We start from the raw sequence: 14,633 nt of genomic DNA, 5'->3' as shown, positions 1-14,633 counted from the left end.
GCCTATCTAAAAGGCTGAACTTGTGTATTTGTTTGTGTGCAGCTCTTATGCACTGTATTTGCTGATTGGGTTTTATCAGATTGGTTATCTTTCTCTAATTTCACTTCTTGTAGTTTCTCGGCGTCACAGAACTATCTTCCTATTGTGAAGGCTACTTTCTAAAAAATATGATGGTCCTCATTGAAAATGAAGCTTTCAAACAGCTGTTGTATGACAAGAATGGAGAAACATCTGGTCAAAATGTACTAGAGGACTTACAGAGGACGTTGGCCACAAGGATTCAGTCAATTCATTTGTCTTCTTCAAAGGGCTCCGTTGTGTAAAGCTGAGGAAGATGGTAACCCTCTGATAAAAGACCCTACAAGTTAAGTCTGCTGTTGCAGTTGCCTAAACCTGTTGCAGTTGCTTAAACGACTACAAAAAAGAAAATTTAAGAAATTCTACTTCGCATCCAAATAGTTCTGTTTTGGCCAAAGGTGCTGCGCTGGGGCTGTATCCCTGTTTGGATGAGAGAATACAGAAAACCAAGTTCCTCCATGGTTTTGAGCAAACTGGGTACAAGAGTTTCTGGTAAATTGCTACTGTACTCAAATCCTGAACATAAGCCTCTGTGGATCTTGATGCCAACAAAAGCCAGAACTCACATCAGTGAACAGCAGAAGCCCCTGCCTTGAAGGGTAGTGCCGGGGAACACCTGAATTGACCAATTAATCATTTAAGTCAGATTTGTTCCAGTGTTACACATTTAAGAACTGTATCTATCCCGGAGTCCATTATCTCATGCATTTGAGAAATGTAAGAACTGTTTTTGCTGTCAAGCAAAGATCAGCTGTATTAGAGAGTGGGTAAGACTGTTGCAGTCGAGGAAATATACTGGCAGATTTTTAGGGGTGGGAACTTTTTAAATTGTTCATAAAAAATGGGGTGGCCTTGTAGTTTAAAAACTATTTCTTAAGCTTAAAATTTCATTTTCAACAGAGCTGTGTTTGAGAATCTATGTAACATGTTTTGTTTTTTTAAATGGTAAAATGTACATTGTGTAAACATACATATGATCAAGTTTTGCTTGTATTCTTTCCTAGGGTGGTATAATCTTGCCTAACAGGCTATGGTTACACCAAAGAGGTACATTACCCAGACTATCTCTAATACAGTAGTTGGGGGGGGCAGAAGAACTGCATGCTACTCGTGATTTGGGGTTAAAAACAATGACAAACTCAACAAACATGCGTTTGCATGGTAACTGTACCTGTGAAATGTTACGTTCGTGCTTTGTTTTGCCAGGACAAATGCAATGTTACTTCTTGTCAAACTTCATTTGTGAAATTAGCATATTTTTTTATTTGGTGCGATTGGCTGTGATATGATACCCCTGGAGCTCCTTCTCGAGGTGCTGATTTCTGTTTGTTGCAGTGAAGGGATAATAACAGATCTTTACTTGAGTAATGTGTAGATATTTTGCTACTGGCCAGAGATTGTTGTCCGAGTTAGACTTTTTTAAATTATAATTAAATATGTACTATAGAATGATTCCTCACTGTATCCTGAGAATGTATAGGTTATCTACAAGTGCAGGGCTTGGGTGGGATGGGGGTGTGATTTAAAATGTCAAAGCTTTGTTTATTTTGCAGCATATTGTTAGCAAGACAAATCTGCTATGTGCCACAACGTTCCTGATGCTCTGTCTCTGCAAGCCACAGCAAGAAGTAGGCAAAGATGTTGCCTTCTCCATGACAAAGTGACATTAATATACTTACTTTCTAGACTGCCATTCAGAAAATTTAGAAGTTTTATTTTGACAGTGAATGTTAACCTCTTTTGCTTTTGTTGAAGCATCTACATCAGGTGCCCTTCCATGTTGATAGCTTTTGACATCCTCAGAAAACACAGTTTTGGCTTTTGTTATCAATGCAGTAGGAAGCTTTTTAATGACTAAGGTGTAAATCCTCCTTTATGCTTGGTCTTGTACAGTTTCTGCAACAAATTACAAAATACCTAAACTGCCAATAATGTTGCAGAGACACAACATGTCAGTCAATTACACTTTTTTTTCCTGCATAGATGTTGACACAAGATGTTGTCCGGAACATTTAAGTAATGGCAAGTTCTGTGTTGCAATTGTAGAGAAGCGCGAGACCATAGTTGATGCAACAGCAACAACACACAGGGGTGCTTGTTGTTGTTTGGTGTGCCTCCTCATCCATGGAAGCCCATCCTTCCATGCCAGTGATAACTAGGTAGCAGCAGACCTCACCCCGCAGCTTCATGGTTTAAAATAGCAAAGTTTTTCAAACAATAATCGTGATCTTAAATAGGAAGGAAACACTGATAACTCCATGCCAGTCTTTCTTCTGGTGAGTTGAGAGTATCTGTGGTAACGTTCAGTAGTTTTCTTTCATCAATAAAGGGCTTAGTAGGGCCTTTGGTGGCTGTATGTGGAGTAGTCACTGTGTTTGGGCACTCAGAGGCAGATGTGACAGAGTGCAGCTGCCTCCAAACACACTCAGTGTCCATCTGCAGCAGAGCTGTGCCAGCCCATGCCCTCGTGTGTCCCCGTGTGCTCCTTCCTGGGCTTGTGGATCAAGATGGCTGGAAGTGTGGCACCCACAGCTGCCACTTTGCTGGTGTCTGGCAAATGGTAGGAGAGGACAAACCCCAAGAAGTTGTCATACAAAAGTGTTACAGGTAGGGATTGTGGCTATGGATTTATACAGGAATAACTTTTTCCCTTCAAAAACGCTGGTAAATCCCATCATCATAGATGTATAGCTGAAAGAAACCTTAAAATAAGAGTAATAATTTTCAGTTCTTTTTTGACCAGTGACCCCCATCAGTTTTGTCAGCAGAAGAGCCAGCCTGTGTAACCCTGGCATTCATTTCTCCTGGAAGCAGCCAGCAAACTGTTGTGGATCCACAAACCAGAGCTTGGAAAGTGATTTTAGTGTGCCTCTGCTGATGTGAGGCTGGGTGAGGTCTAACTGAGCCATGTCAGACAATGTGCAGCTTGCAGGCTCTTAAACATCCAGTCACAGGGATCCATGATCTTCACCACCCTTATAATCAGAAGGTTTTCCTAAGAGACTATTCAGAATTTCTTCACTGCCAATCGAGTCACTTTTCCTTCAAGCCCTGATTGACAGGAAAACCAGATGATCTTACAAGATCTTTTTTAAGGTTATTCTATGTATGAAAGGAATTATCTTATTTGCCTCACTAGTATAGTCTTTGCTAGTTCCTTTGCTAGTGTTTTCTAGGTCTCTGACTTTTGCTGTCAGTCCCCTCACGACTTCTCATTTTCCGCATTTTCAGTACTGCACCAGGAGCTTTATACACTAATAAGCAAAGCAGGGTAACTGTTCTCTGTGGTTTATGTAAAGCATATCAGAAAATATATCCCCAGATATTTTCTACAAGAATATCCCATGGCTGACTTTGATCCAGTCTGTCTAATAATTCCTGAGGGATTCACTGCTGCCTTCCCAGGAGTTCCATCTTTGTCTGTGCATTTGTTTACTACACCTTTCAAAGTATAACACTTTCAACTTCTCTTTATTAGATTTGTTCTGCTCTAATCGGGGCAATTTCCCCACTTCATCAAGATCAGTTGCAATTCTGATCCTGTCTTCTAGCCTATTTCATAATCTCCAAGCTTTATTATACATGGCTTCATGCATGGATTCTTCATTCCATTAATCTGGGGCTAGGGGAAGGGCTCTGTTGTCAATTTAATCTGAAAATCAGTGTGAGTTTCAGTGGGTGTCCATGAATACCATCCCTGTCAGATAAGGCTCTTTTCAACAGAGCATTTTATTAGCATTTTTTTGAGACATGGTGTTATCATCTTAGAAAACAAAAAGCCTTCTGTTCCTTAAGTCTTTGTATGAGTTGCAATAATTTACAAATTTTGACGCAAAATATTGCCTCCAGTCTTGTTGAAATGGAAAAAAATGCAACATCCTTAGAAAAAACTTGTGATTTTCTTTTTTAATCATAACTTTCCAACCTGTAATGAGTGAAGGTGCCTTTCCATTTGTCTTTTTTATACTAATCCATGCTGTAATATTTGAGGACTTGCAGACATCCTGTCCCTGCCTCATAGCAGATCTTTCCTTCTGTCACTACACAGTCCTCCCTTAGTTTCCAGAATTTCCTCACATTTCCACTTTGCCTCACGTGCTGCCAGTTTCCACACTTCCCAGTTTTTTTACTCTAGAGCCCTGCTGGATGCCTTCTCAAGCCCAGAAAGGGTATCAGTGTTCTACTGAATGGGTGATTTTCCAATAATGGGCTCAAGAGCTGGGAAGAGAAAAGGATGGGGAATGTAGGAGGGCAAAGGTTTTGGACATCACAGATGAAGCTGGTATTCTTTTCATTACAAATTTCAGCACTGTCTACTTCTTTCTCAGATTTTCCCCTGATCTGTTCCTTATGCCTGCTGTCCTCTAAACACAGCTGGTGGCCAGATGCTCTCTGTTCTGGAAAAGGGCCAGGGTTCTAATGGCTAAGATTATTTTTTCCCCAGCTAAAACTTTTGCCTGCTCGACTTCAGCTCCAGAGTAGATTTGTGCAAATGTCTATTAAAGACAGAGGAAACATCTTTAAAAAGGTGTGAAGGCTTAGTAGCCAGGCTCTTATTTGCACTAATGAGAGCTGCTTGCTGAATCCCCCACATGCTGCTTTTGACACTGAGGCTTTTTCCACTGAATGTCCACAGGCTTCATACCAAACGGTGCACGAGTCCTGGATGGGCTGTAGTGTGTGGCAGGATGGGGGCTTTCAGAAATTCTGGTTTTGTTTCAAAGCACAGCACCATGTGCTGCTCTTTAAAGATTAAAAGAAGAAGGGAAATCCTCAGTTTGTAATGAAATAAACTGCTCTGAGGTGCTGCAGTGAGAAAAAAAGAAAGGGTATCTCCTCTTCCCACCTGTACCTGTCTAAAATAAGAGGAGGGTTCTGTTACAGCATGCAATGCAACAAGGTCTGTGGGGACCCAGGCATGCTTCCAGAGAAATACAGGTGGTGTAAAAGTTAACATATCCACATACTCAAGGCAATGATTAGGCCATCCTAGAAAAAAAGCCATTCTTGTCCATAGTTTAAATCCTGGGAGAAGCTGGGAACACAGAGAACTAGTCAAAGTCGGTTGCTGGTATTCAGTGTCCCTCAGGAGCTGGCTCTGTCTTAAAAATATTGCTGAAAGATGACAGCCTGAAGACTGAATTCACTAAAGTTGCCTCTGAAGTTACTGGATTTTTTTTTTTTTTTGATGAATGAGAGTTACCTGAAGTCAAAGACTTCAAGTTAGTTTCTTTGACAAAGTGTCTTTCATGTGAGGCTCTGCAACTGCTTTACAGAAATGAAGGGCCTGATATTGCTTTCATCCTGTGGCCCAGCGATGTTGAAATATATAAGCATTAAAAAAACTGCTTAGGATTTGTCCTAACATTTAATAAACTAGCTTGCAGGAAGTTAGCCTTGAAATAGCCCTGAAATAATATCTGAAACCCCATATATGAGAATATTATTAATTTTATATGTCTGCCTATAAGCACAACATTTATATCTCTAACTTGCAGTACTTCCAATCACATCTTCCACGCATTTATAGCAAAATTAATGTTATGTTATTATTTAACTTATTTATTTTGAGGTAAAGCGCTTTATCTTCAGTGGGTGAAAATTCAGGCTGCCTGCTCTGACCGGATTATCACATTTAATAGAATTGCACCTGACCCACCATTTGTAACTGGCCTCCAAGGGCAAAAAACAGCAAAGACAAGTCTTCAGCTGTGGCTCAATGATCCATGACTTCAACAAGACAGACCACTGCTGAAAACATGATGCATGTGGTGCCCAAAGCAGAAGGAAAATCAGGAAACCCTCAGAGACTAATGGGAATTTGTCAGCTGCCTTCAGTGAGGCTAAGAGCTGGGGAAGCAAGCTCAGTGTGGGTAGGAGGATGGTATTCAGTTTCTTTTTGTTGCCATTTAACCTGACATTCTTTCAGCTCTGTTCAAGGCTTCTTGCATGCAACAGCCATGGATAGCCTAGTGTGTATTTATCTTGGATGCATGCAGAGGGGTTAAAATGTGGTATGTCACCTCTTCAAAGTCAGTAGTCTCATTAGATGATGCTTTTTGTGCTTTGCTTGGACTGCTTGTCACTAAAACACCTAGGAGACAGCAGCAACTTACTGAGGTAAGAGAGGTTGCACTGGCTGGATAGGTTTAATTCTACAAAAATCTTGTGGTTTGCATACTATGTTGTTTGGTTGGCTAAATCTGTCTACTTGATGTGGATGTACCAGAACAGCAATTTTTTTGTTTCTTTTCCTTTGGAGAGACATTTTTCACCCTTCTTTGGGCTTACAGCTTTGTTCTTTCATCCTGTAGAGGTGATGATGATGTGAATGGGCATGCTTTGCTTAGGCATCCATGTTGGATGGCACACTAATGAAGAAGACTTAGTAAGGGAAGACAACTAGGTACAAGAATTTGAATGTATAACTCCAAATCTTTGCCTTAGATTCCAGAGGTATAGTGTTCACTGTTTCCTAATTTGTTTGTTCTCCAACTCAGAGTTTCCATGAAATCCAAGGGGAGGGGAGGGAGGAAGAGAGGAAGCAGCCCCGTCTCTCATCACTTGTTTGACATTCCCAACCAGCCCATTTTTTGCTTGGTCCCATACTCAGATATGACCATGGAGCTCTAGCAATTGGTAGCTTTTACTTGTCCTCATAAATATCTCCACTGCTGCAGCTGCAAGAGTGACTTTGCCTGAACCCCTTTCTGTGTGGTTAACTTTGGTCTTTCCACTTCTCATCATCTCTGCTGCTGTGTTTTCATTAAAACTTCCATTACTCGGCTTAGCCCAGTGCAGTAAGAGGCAATCTTGTTTCTTACTGCCTTTCTAAAGCAAACAAAGACAGGGAAAAAACGTCTCTGAAATACCCAATGAGAAATCATTTATGGTTTACAATAAGCCACATTAGAAAATAGAGGTGCTCAGAACCAAAAAACAAACAAAAAAAAGACTGCCACTTCAGAAAAATCCAGTGTGCTAGGAGGTCATTCTAATTAATTAAGGTCAAAGCCTCAACACCTCATATATTCTGTCAGGGACAGATTAACATGGTTCAAAACATCTGGACTTGTTCGAGCTACAGATTCAAGAGAGTCCAGCCTTAGCCCCTCCCCTTCCCAGCAGTGGATAAGTTGACTATCCTGTAGCTTACTGGGTGAGAGGCTTTCAAACGAGCCTTTCCAAAGTCTGGTTCTCTCTGTTCTGCATAGCTTTTAAAGAGCTCACAGCACATCTGCAAGCTGAGATTTGCCCCTCAGTACGGCTGAAAAACCCCTTGTGCCCCAGTGCTGGTTGTGCCTCACTGGGGCAGAAAGTAGAAAGGAGCACAGAAAGCCTCTGGAGCCTCATCAGAGTGAAAGCTGCTTTGCCAGCATCCAAGCACTCACTTGGTCAAATACTCTGCTTAACCTGCTCAAGCCTGTCTAGACTGATAGACAGATTTGGGACAGTCGGTTCAATGCCTTGGAAACTGATTTTTGCCTTGCAATTTTTGAGCCAATAACTAATTACGCTATTTGGGGACATGGTAAAATGTGCAGTCTCACTTGGTTTGTGAGTCTATCCATTGAAAAATACAAGGACTATAGGAAAGTATTTCAGAGCTTTTTGACCTGACCTCATGTTCCTGGCTAAATTCCAGTTAGTACTAGAAAAACTTGACCTATTTAAGTCCCATCAGTGCATTTTGACCAGTGCGTTGCTTCCTGTCCATATTTCTCTTGAACATCGCAGCTGTTGTACAGCCATATGTGCTGTACCAGTGGGGAACAGAGGTGCCTGAGCATTATGCATACAATAAATAAGTAAATCCCACTTTGCAAGCTAGGACATTCCTTCTGCTGATCTCTACGGCATTATGTGGAAGGTTGAATAATGCATCCCTGCTGTTTAGAGCTCCAAGATATGGTCAATGCTCTTTTTCCCCACTCCTCGCTCTGCCAACTGTCACAGAGAAAAAGGATCTGGATCCTGCATTTTTTGAAGAGCAGCAGAGAAAAACCCAGAGGAAATACCACATTCTCTCAACACCCCTTCCCCCTCCCCCCCAGTAACAGGTGGGCTACTAGAGTGTCCTTCAGCCCTGCTCCTTTGAAAGCTTGTTGTAATGTCATTTGTGCATTAGGTATCCTCAGAGCAGGCTTTTGATTAGGTTAAAGTCTGGAAAGTATCTTAAGTCATTCATGACAGAAGTGAGATCGTAAAATAATTTCATTCTAATGAGCCATGCTGTGAATTTTCTGCTTCTTTGAGATTTTTTTTGGTGTTGTGTTGTTGGGTTGGGGGTTGTGTGTTGGTTTTGGGCTTTTTTTTTAACTTGAGAAGAAACGACTAAGTATATGCAATGCTTTGGATTTTCTGTCTATAGTTATCTTTGTGTGTATGTTCAAGAGAGAGAGATGGACAGTAAATAGATCTACAGGATATGTTATGAGGCGTGAAATCATGTTTGTAATGAGATTTCTTGTTAATGGCAGTCAGCCTTCCTTGATGCTAAGCATTAATGCAATATCCATTAGTGCAGCTAAACCTCCCTCTGCTCCACTTTCCCAAATGCGTTTCACTTTGTACCTAGTTTAGCATTTATAAATATTTGATATAGGGTTCAAGAAGTAATTTACATGTTAAGACTATATGAATGTTTGAGGAAAAATACAAGTTAAGATTCTACTATAACAAAAATTTGCAAACCAAACATGAAAGCATGATGAAATTTGCCCCATTAAAATTACTGGAAGCCTTTTCATTGATTTTTCTAGTCTGTGGATTAGGTCTGTTTTCCATCTCTCTTTCATACTCTGTCACCTTTGAAGTCTTTGCGTGTCTCGCACTTTCTAAGCCAAATGCATATCTGTAATTAGAAAGCACAGTCCCGATCTTTAGATGGAGAATTGATTCACTTCTGAAGGGCTGGTTTGGTGCCTTTAGAATGGAAAGCAGCAGCTAAATGGGGAAATCCCAGCGTGAGCGTCCTGAAAAGACAGAAGAGCTAACACTGTGAGTGGGACAACTCTTTACTTCCTTTCTCCCTCTTCACATCCCCTCCCACCTGTCCCTGAGATGTCTTTGAACTTAAAGCTAGGAAAGAGAAGTAAAAACAAGAGGAAAGGATGTGGTAAAAATAAGATGGTTTCTACAACAGTACAGAACCATGGAGTTGATCTTGATTTTTTGCTGGTTTTAGGCAGACTCCTAATTTGTGTAATCTAAATGCAGGAATGGTTATGATTGTTTTGCATTTGTTATGGTTGTTATGAATTTGGGTTTGGGTTTTTGTTTGCTGCCATCTATTGTTGGGGTTTTATGGGAAGGTTTCATTTCCCTTTTTATTGAGAAGCAAATGAAAGATCACATAACCCGAGAGTAATCATCAACAAACATAGAGATACTGTCCTCCATCCCACAGCTGTAGCTTAAATACTGGTTTGTGGCTTCACAGGCATGTTTGAGGTCGTCTATAATTAACACAGGTGAAACTTTCTTCCCTTTTGCTTATCCATTTATGATGGGTAAATATAAAATAACAGAGTATGAACAGTAGGATGGCAGATGTTTTTCAGTAGAGAAAGATTATAGCTAAGAAACACAAATGTTTCTGGAACCAAATATTTTTCCTCAAAAAGACAGGCATCTGTAGCTCATTCAAAGGTGTCAGTCTCTTGACTCTGTTATATGCTTTTGAAAATTGCCTGTTATGTGCTGTTAATGTTTCAGAGCAAGCCCTTCCACTGAAGACACTAAATGAGGGCACTCGGGAATGTATTAAAAATAGAGGAGCTCAGCCATAATTTAAGGTGGCAGCTTTTGTCCACTGTGTCCAAAACTTGAACATTATTTTAATAGGTGTGTTTGTATTTAATTTCATTTGATTTTTTTTTAATTGCTGCAGCACTCTTACATTTTGTTCAAGTGCACCTAGGTTATCTTAGACCCCACTCTGTCTGATGCTGATCCTTTTAAAATCCCCAATGAGATTACAATTCATTTGTCATTGCTAGATGTCATTTTTTTAAGGCTGTACAAGGGGACGGCAGCATGTGAAACCAGCAAGTTGTTTTTTTATTATTGTATTACTCTGAAAAAGAGAAAAACTAACCAGATCTTTGTTTCTTGTGTGAAATACTCACCTTAGCTTGAGAGGACATGTGCAAAGCCTCTGCTCTGAATGCCTCGATATAATCAAGTTACAAAATGGAGGAAAATGGTATTAGAGAAAGATTTTTGAGAAACCTAACTCCAGTGGAGCAGAACATGCACTTGTTAAAGTCTGTTGCTCTCTCTCTCTCATAAAGTCAGTGGGAATCTGTAATGGGAGTTACTGCAAGGCTGTATGGTTTTTTAATGCACGAGCAGATGTAATTTCCCATCCAGTCATCTGCACAGTTGCGGTTGGTACACCAGAAGGGCTGAAGGCCAAATCCTGCTGTCATTGCACACAGCCCCTCTACTTCAGCAGGGATCATAAACATGTACTTATGTTACTTGAGGTTTTTGCTGAAGAGAAATGGGAGAGGATAGGCTTTCCTTCTGCCCGTTGATCACAGGCTTTGCGTTTCCAATGACTCTATTAGAAGCATCATATATTTACATGCTGCAGAATGAGGCCTGTGTAGGGTGGGAAAGATTTTTATGAATTTAGACCTGCCTAAGAAAACATCAACCATTCTAATTTTAGCCAAGTTGCATTCCATATCCATCTGTTTAGTGGATCAGTCTGATGTTTGCTGTTTAGTAAATTGCATCGAGGTCTTTTTTAAAGTTTCTTTGAGGGCCTTGCCTGTCATCAGCTAGTGTAAAATAGTGCCAAGGACTTACAGATATACCCTTAGGGCCAAACTGTGCTAGCTCCACATACCACAGTCCCATCAAAACCAAGGAAAGCTGGACTGGGCACAGAAATTGCAACCCCCTGATGTCCAGTTACATGTCCTGCCTCATTTCACAGAGATTGATGACTTCCTGGAAAAAAAAAAAAAAAACAAACACATGGTGCCACTTCACCTCAATTTAAAATGTATTGGAGTCAAGGAAATTATATTAGACATGACTGTAGTCTACCAAATCCAGTCCTGTACATAGGCAGAACTCCAAGGGAAAGCAATGGGAGTTTCCATTATGGAGTTTGCAGAACAAAGCCTACATAATGAACTGTGACAAAATGTCAACTTTGTGTAAACTCTCCTGGTGGGTCTGTATAAAGGTTTTTTAAGAAATCTTCATTGTAACACACCAGAGAATAATAAACTTGCACCTTGATAGAATAGCTTTATTTGTATATATTCTATGTAAATTTTAAACCAGAGGATACATGTCATTCCTTGTACATATCCGATTAGAATGATGGCAGTGCTATGCACTGCTGTTTAGGAGATCCATGTTCTCCAGTCTTGGATTTCCAACTGTAAAGGCTGCAGGAGACTGCTTGAGACCAGCCAAAACATTGGATGGATAGATGCTCACCACCCACTGCTTGGAAACGAAGGAGCAGGATTTGGAACAGATGTTGGCTATGGAGAAGATTGCTTGCCTCTACTCCTGGCTAAAGGACAAGTGCCTCCTTCGCTGTCATATCCAACAGAAGTGATGGACGGTCAAAGAGTGTGGAGGATCTTCAGGGGCCTCTTTGGAGCTGTCTTTCTTAGTGGTCTGAGTTTATAACGAGCCCACACTTTGGGTGTCACATGGGAAGGTTCCTGAAGAAGCAGGGTGTACATACATCTACCTATCTGTCTGTCTGTTATCTAATATTCCAGTGTTTCTGTATTGAATGGTTTCAGTAACCTGTAAACAAGTGATTGCTCCTGTTGTGTTACTGCTTTGAAATTCTTTGCATGCACTCTGGCATATAATTCTTTAAGAAAAGAAATTATACATATTATATATATATTGTAGCTTGCAAAATATTCATGTTGAAGAGCCATGTTTTGTGCAAATTGTACATTTATGTTGTGAGCAATATTGCAATACAAACTTTTATTAGTTGTTGATAGTAAATTTGTCACCTTATTTTTGAGCGTATGTATGTATCCCAAGCTTTCAAACTCAGGCATTAGGTCAACTACTGAAGGAGACTTTTTCTGTGCAGTAGAAACGGCACAGGCTTTCAGTAAATAGGCAGGTGTGCAAGTCCCATTCTGTTCAGTGCAAGTTGCAAGGCTGATTCTTCATGTAGTTTGTCAGGCCAATACTTCTCTTTTGCCAGTGCTGGAATTCGTGTTTGGTATGAGGACGGTGTTGCGCTCATCTATAACAGAACTAAAACCCCAACCTTGCAAAGAACAAAGTGCTTAACTCCTACTGCCCTCCGTCTCCGCAGGTGCTTCAATATAAATACAACGAGGACTTAAGGAACTTACAATTTCCTGCCAGATAGCCAATTGTTATGTTTTCAAATGTTCATGCTACATAGTTTTCAATTTAGGGGCTAGATAAAAGTGTAATACCAGTATGGCTTTAGAAAAGCTACAGTGTTTGGAGCTTGACCTTGAAACTTTTACCTGATTTCTGAACATCATTGGTGGCTTTGTTTGCTCAATGTTTACCTCTGAGAAATGTATGCTATTGATTTAAATGTTTAATATATTGACTGCCTTTTTTTGTATATTTGTTATCATAAAGGTTTGGTTTAAATGCTAACAATTGTGGTCTATTTTCAGACTTGAAATACTTACAGTTCTGTATTTGGAAGGCAAAGTTATTAATGAATATAGCAATTTGGTATTTTATTCCTATTTTATACAGCTGCCCCCATAGGTTATTATCAGATGGCAATGAATATTGCTGAACAGCAGGTGGAACTCCTTTGAGTGTGTTTATGAGCCATCTCTGTTCAATAAAAATTCCATTGTTTTCTAGCCTAGGAAATGGCTGCTGTGAGTGTTTTTGTTGTTTCTTCTCCTCCTCAGGTGTTTCTCAATGTACTTCAGACAGCAGCAGGAGTGGGCTTCTCCCAGGAACCGTCTCCCAGAAACCACATGTTTGGGATTTTACATCTGGAAGTTCTGGTGCTGTTTTCCCCCATACACTGCTGTCAGTGTGCTTACTGTGCATGAGAAGAAGTGATATGGAGTTGGTTCCCAAAAACCTTTCTCTGAGCACTGATCTGCCCTGATCTGCCAAAAAATAGGCACATAAGACCTGGGGATGGTGCTTAAAATTGAGCATTTGCAGATACATCATAGCCAGATAGTTTGGATGCATGAAGATCTGAAAGGCTGGAAGCTTGCTTCATTACACAACATTGCTGCAAGTGCATGCAGTTAAGGTTGAAAATGGGTATCTCAAAGAGAAGTCAGATATAAATAGAGGGACTTGATTAAATTTGGCATGAATGTAAAAGTAAGGTTTGAAAAAATATTTTTGTTTTACTGGTTTTTTTTTTTACTTTTTTACTTTTTAAATGAATTTACAATATTTTCTCTCTTTTATGTTTTAGTGGATTTGGAGTCAAGTTCTTTCTTCATGATGTACCAGATTATTAAGGAACAGGTTGGTTCAGGAGGCAAAAGATGGCAATATCCTTTCATGTCCTACATGTTGTGGGAGTGAGACACCACTCACACCAGACTGGGTGACTGCCCAGACCAGGATTGTGGCTCTGTCAGGTGCTTCTGGGCTCTGCAAGCTCAGCTGTCAAGGAGCAGAGTTTTAAAGGCAGCTCATAGGGAACTCCACAGTTGTCAAAATTTTGTAAGAGATGTATCCCTTGCCTGCCTCCCCAGTATCTGGGAAAAATCAAAGCAAGGTTCACAGGTAGCAATGTGGAATGATTTGTCTCCTTTCCCAACCGCTGACGCCGAGGCAATAAAAAATCATTGTTTGTGGGCATCTGAGTGAACTCTCCACTGAGAAAAATAGTGCAGTTCAGCTATAATTAACACCATTCTTCTGGGTTCTCTATAAACTCATCCATGTTTTTGCTACCTTCAGTTCACATTTGTGTTTTTGAGGTTTTCTGGACAGACATGTAGAGCCTGAAGGCTGTGGCACATGTTCACTGGGCTAATTAGGGTTTAGGACAGCCTTGCCCACTGCTGTGTTTTCTCCTCCCCAGGCCAGAAATGGGCAGCAACGTCTAAACCACCCCTTTGGCATACTACAGCTCACCTAGAGGAGCTTCAGGTTTTGTCTGGAGGCTAAAGCACTGTCAGAAGTGCGTGATGTAGATCTGCTGCTGCTTGATGTAGATCTGCTGAGTAGCAGAGGTATGTGTGTAAGGTAAAAAAGATCATTGTATGTCTCAGCTTGACTACTTAGAAGTAACATTTAAACCACTCCGAAATAGTATTTTTTTCTTGAATCTGTGTAATGGCTTATACAGACTTATTTGTAGGTGTGTAGCAGTATCAGCTAAGTTTTTCTGTGTAGACAGAGCTTTATATTTTAATGACCATGAGTCTTTCAAGGAAAGTGTTGTTCCAGAGTAGGCCTGTGGGCTGGCTATCTCTGAGCTTTGCTATGAAGATGTAAGACTGCAAGGTGAAAGATGACTGAGAACCTGGGCACGTATCCTTGCAGGCTGCCATACCCAGCATGACCCTACAGCCTGGCTA

At 40.5% G+C, this 14,633-nt stretch overlaps 1 protein-coding gene across 5 annotated transcripts in view; it reads left to right on the top strand.

Annotated features, from left to right (window-relative positions):
- BTBD11 (BTB domain containing 11) overlaps positions 1-14,344 on the top strand; it is a 184,685-nt gene extending 170,341 nt beyond the window's left edge. For 3 of the 5 annotated variants that reach the window (XM_032688475.1, XM_032688472.1, XM_032688470.1), the window contains one exon: positions 114-1,569. In XM_032688475.1, the coding sequence (XP_032544366.1) occupies positions 114-323 (210 nt within the window). In that variant the 3' untranslated portion in view covers positions 324-1,569. Of the gene's footprint in view, positions 1-113; positions 1,570-12,986; positions 13,688-14,134 lie in introns of those variants that run through there. The other 2 variants (XM_032688473.1, XM_032688471.1) reach the window with 2 other exon arrangements.
- Positions 14,345-14,633: the final 289 nt, after the last annotated feature.

Source organism: Chiroxiphia lanceolata, chromosome 5 (genome assembly GCF_009829145.1).
Source record: "Chiroxiphia lanceolata isolate bChiLan1 chromosome 5, bChiLan1.pri, whole genome shotgun sequence".
In the NCBI taxonomy this organism is placed as follows: Eukaryota; Metazoa; Chordata; class Aves; order Passeriformes; family Pipridae; genus Chiroxiphia; species Chiroxiphia lanceolata.
Note: the sequence above shows the minus strand (reverse complement) of the source record. Positions and strands in the feature narration are given on the sequence as shown.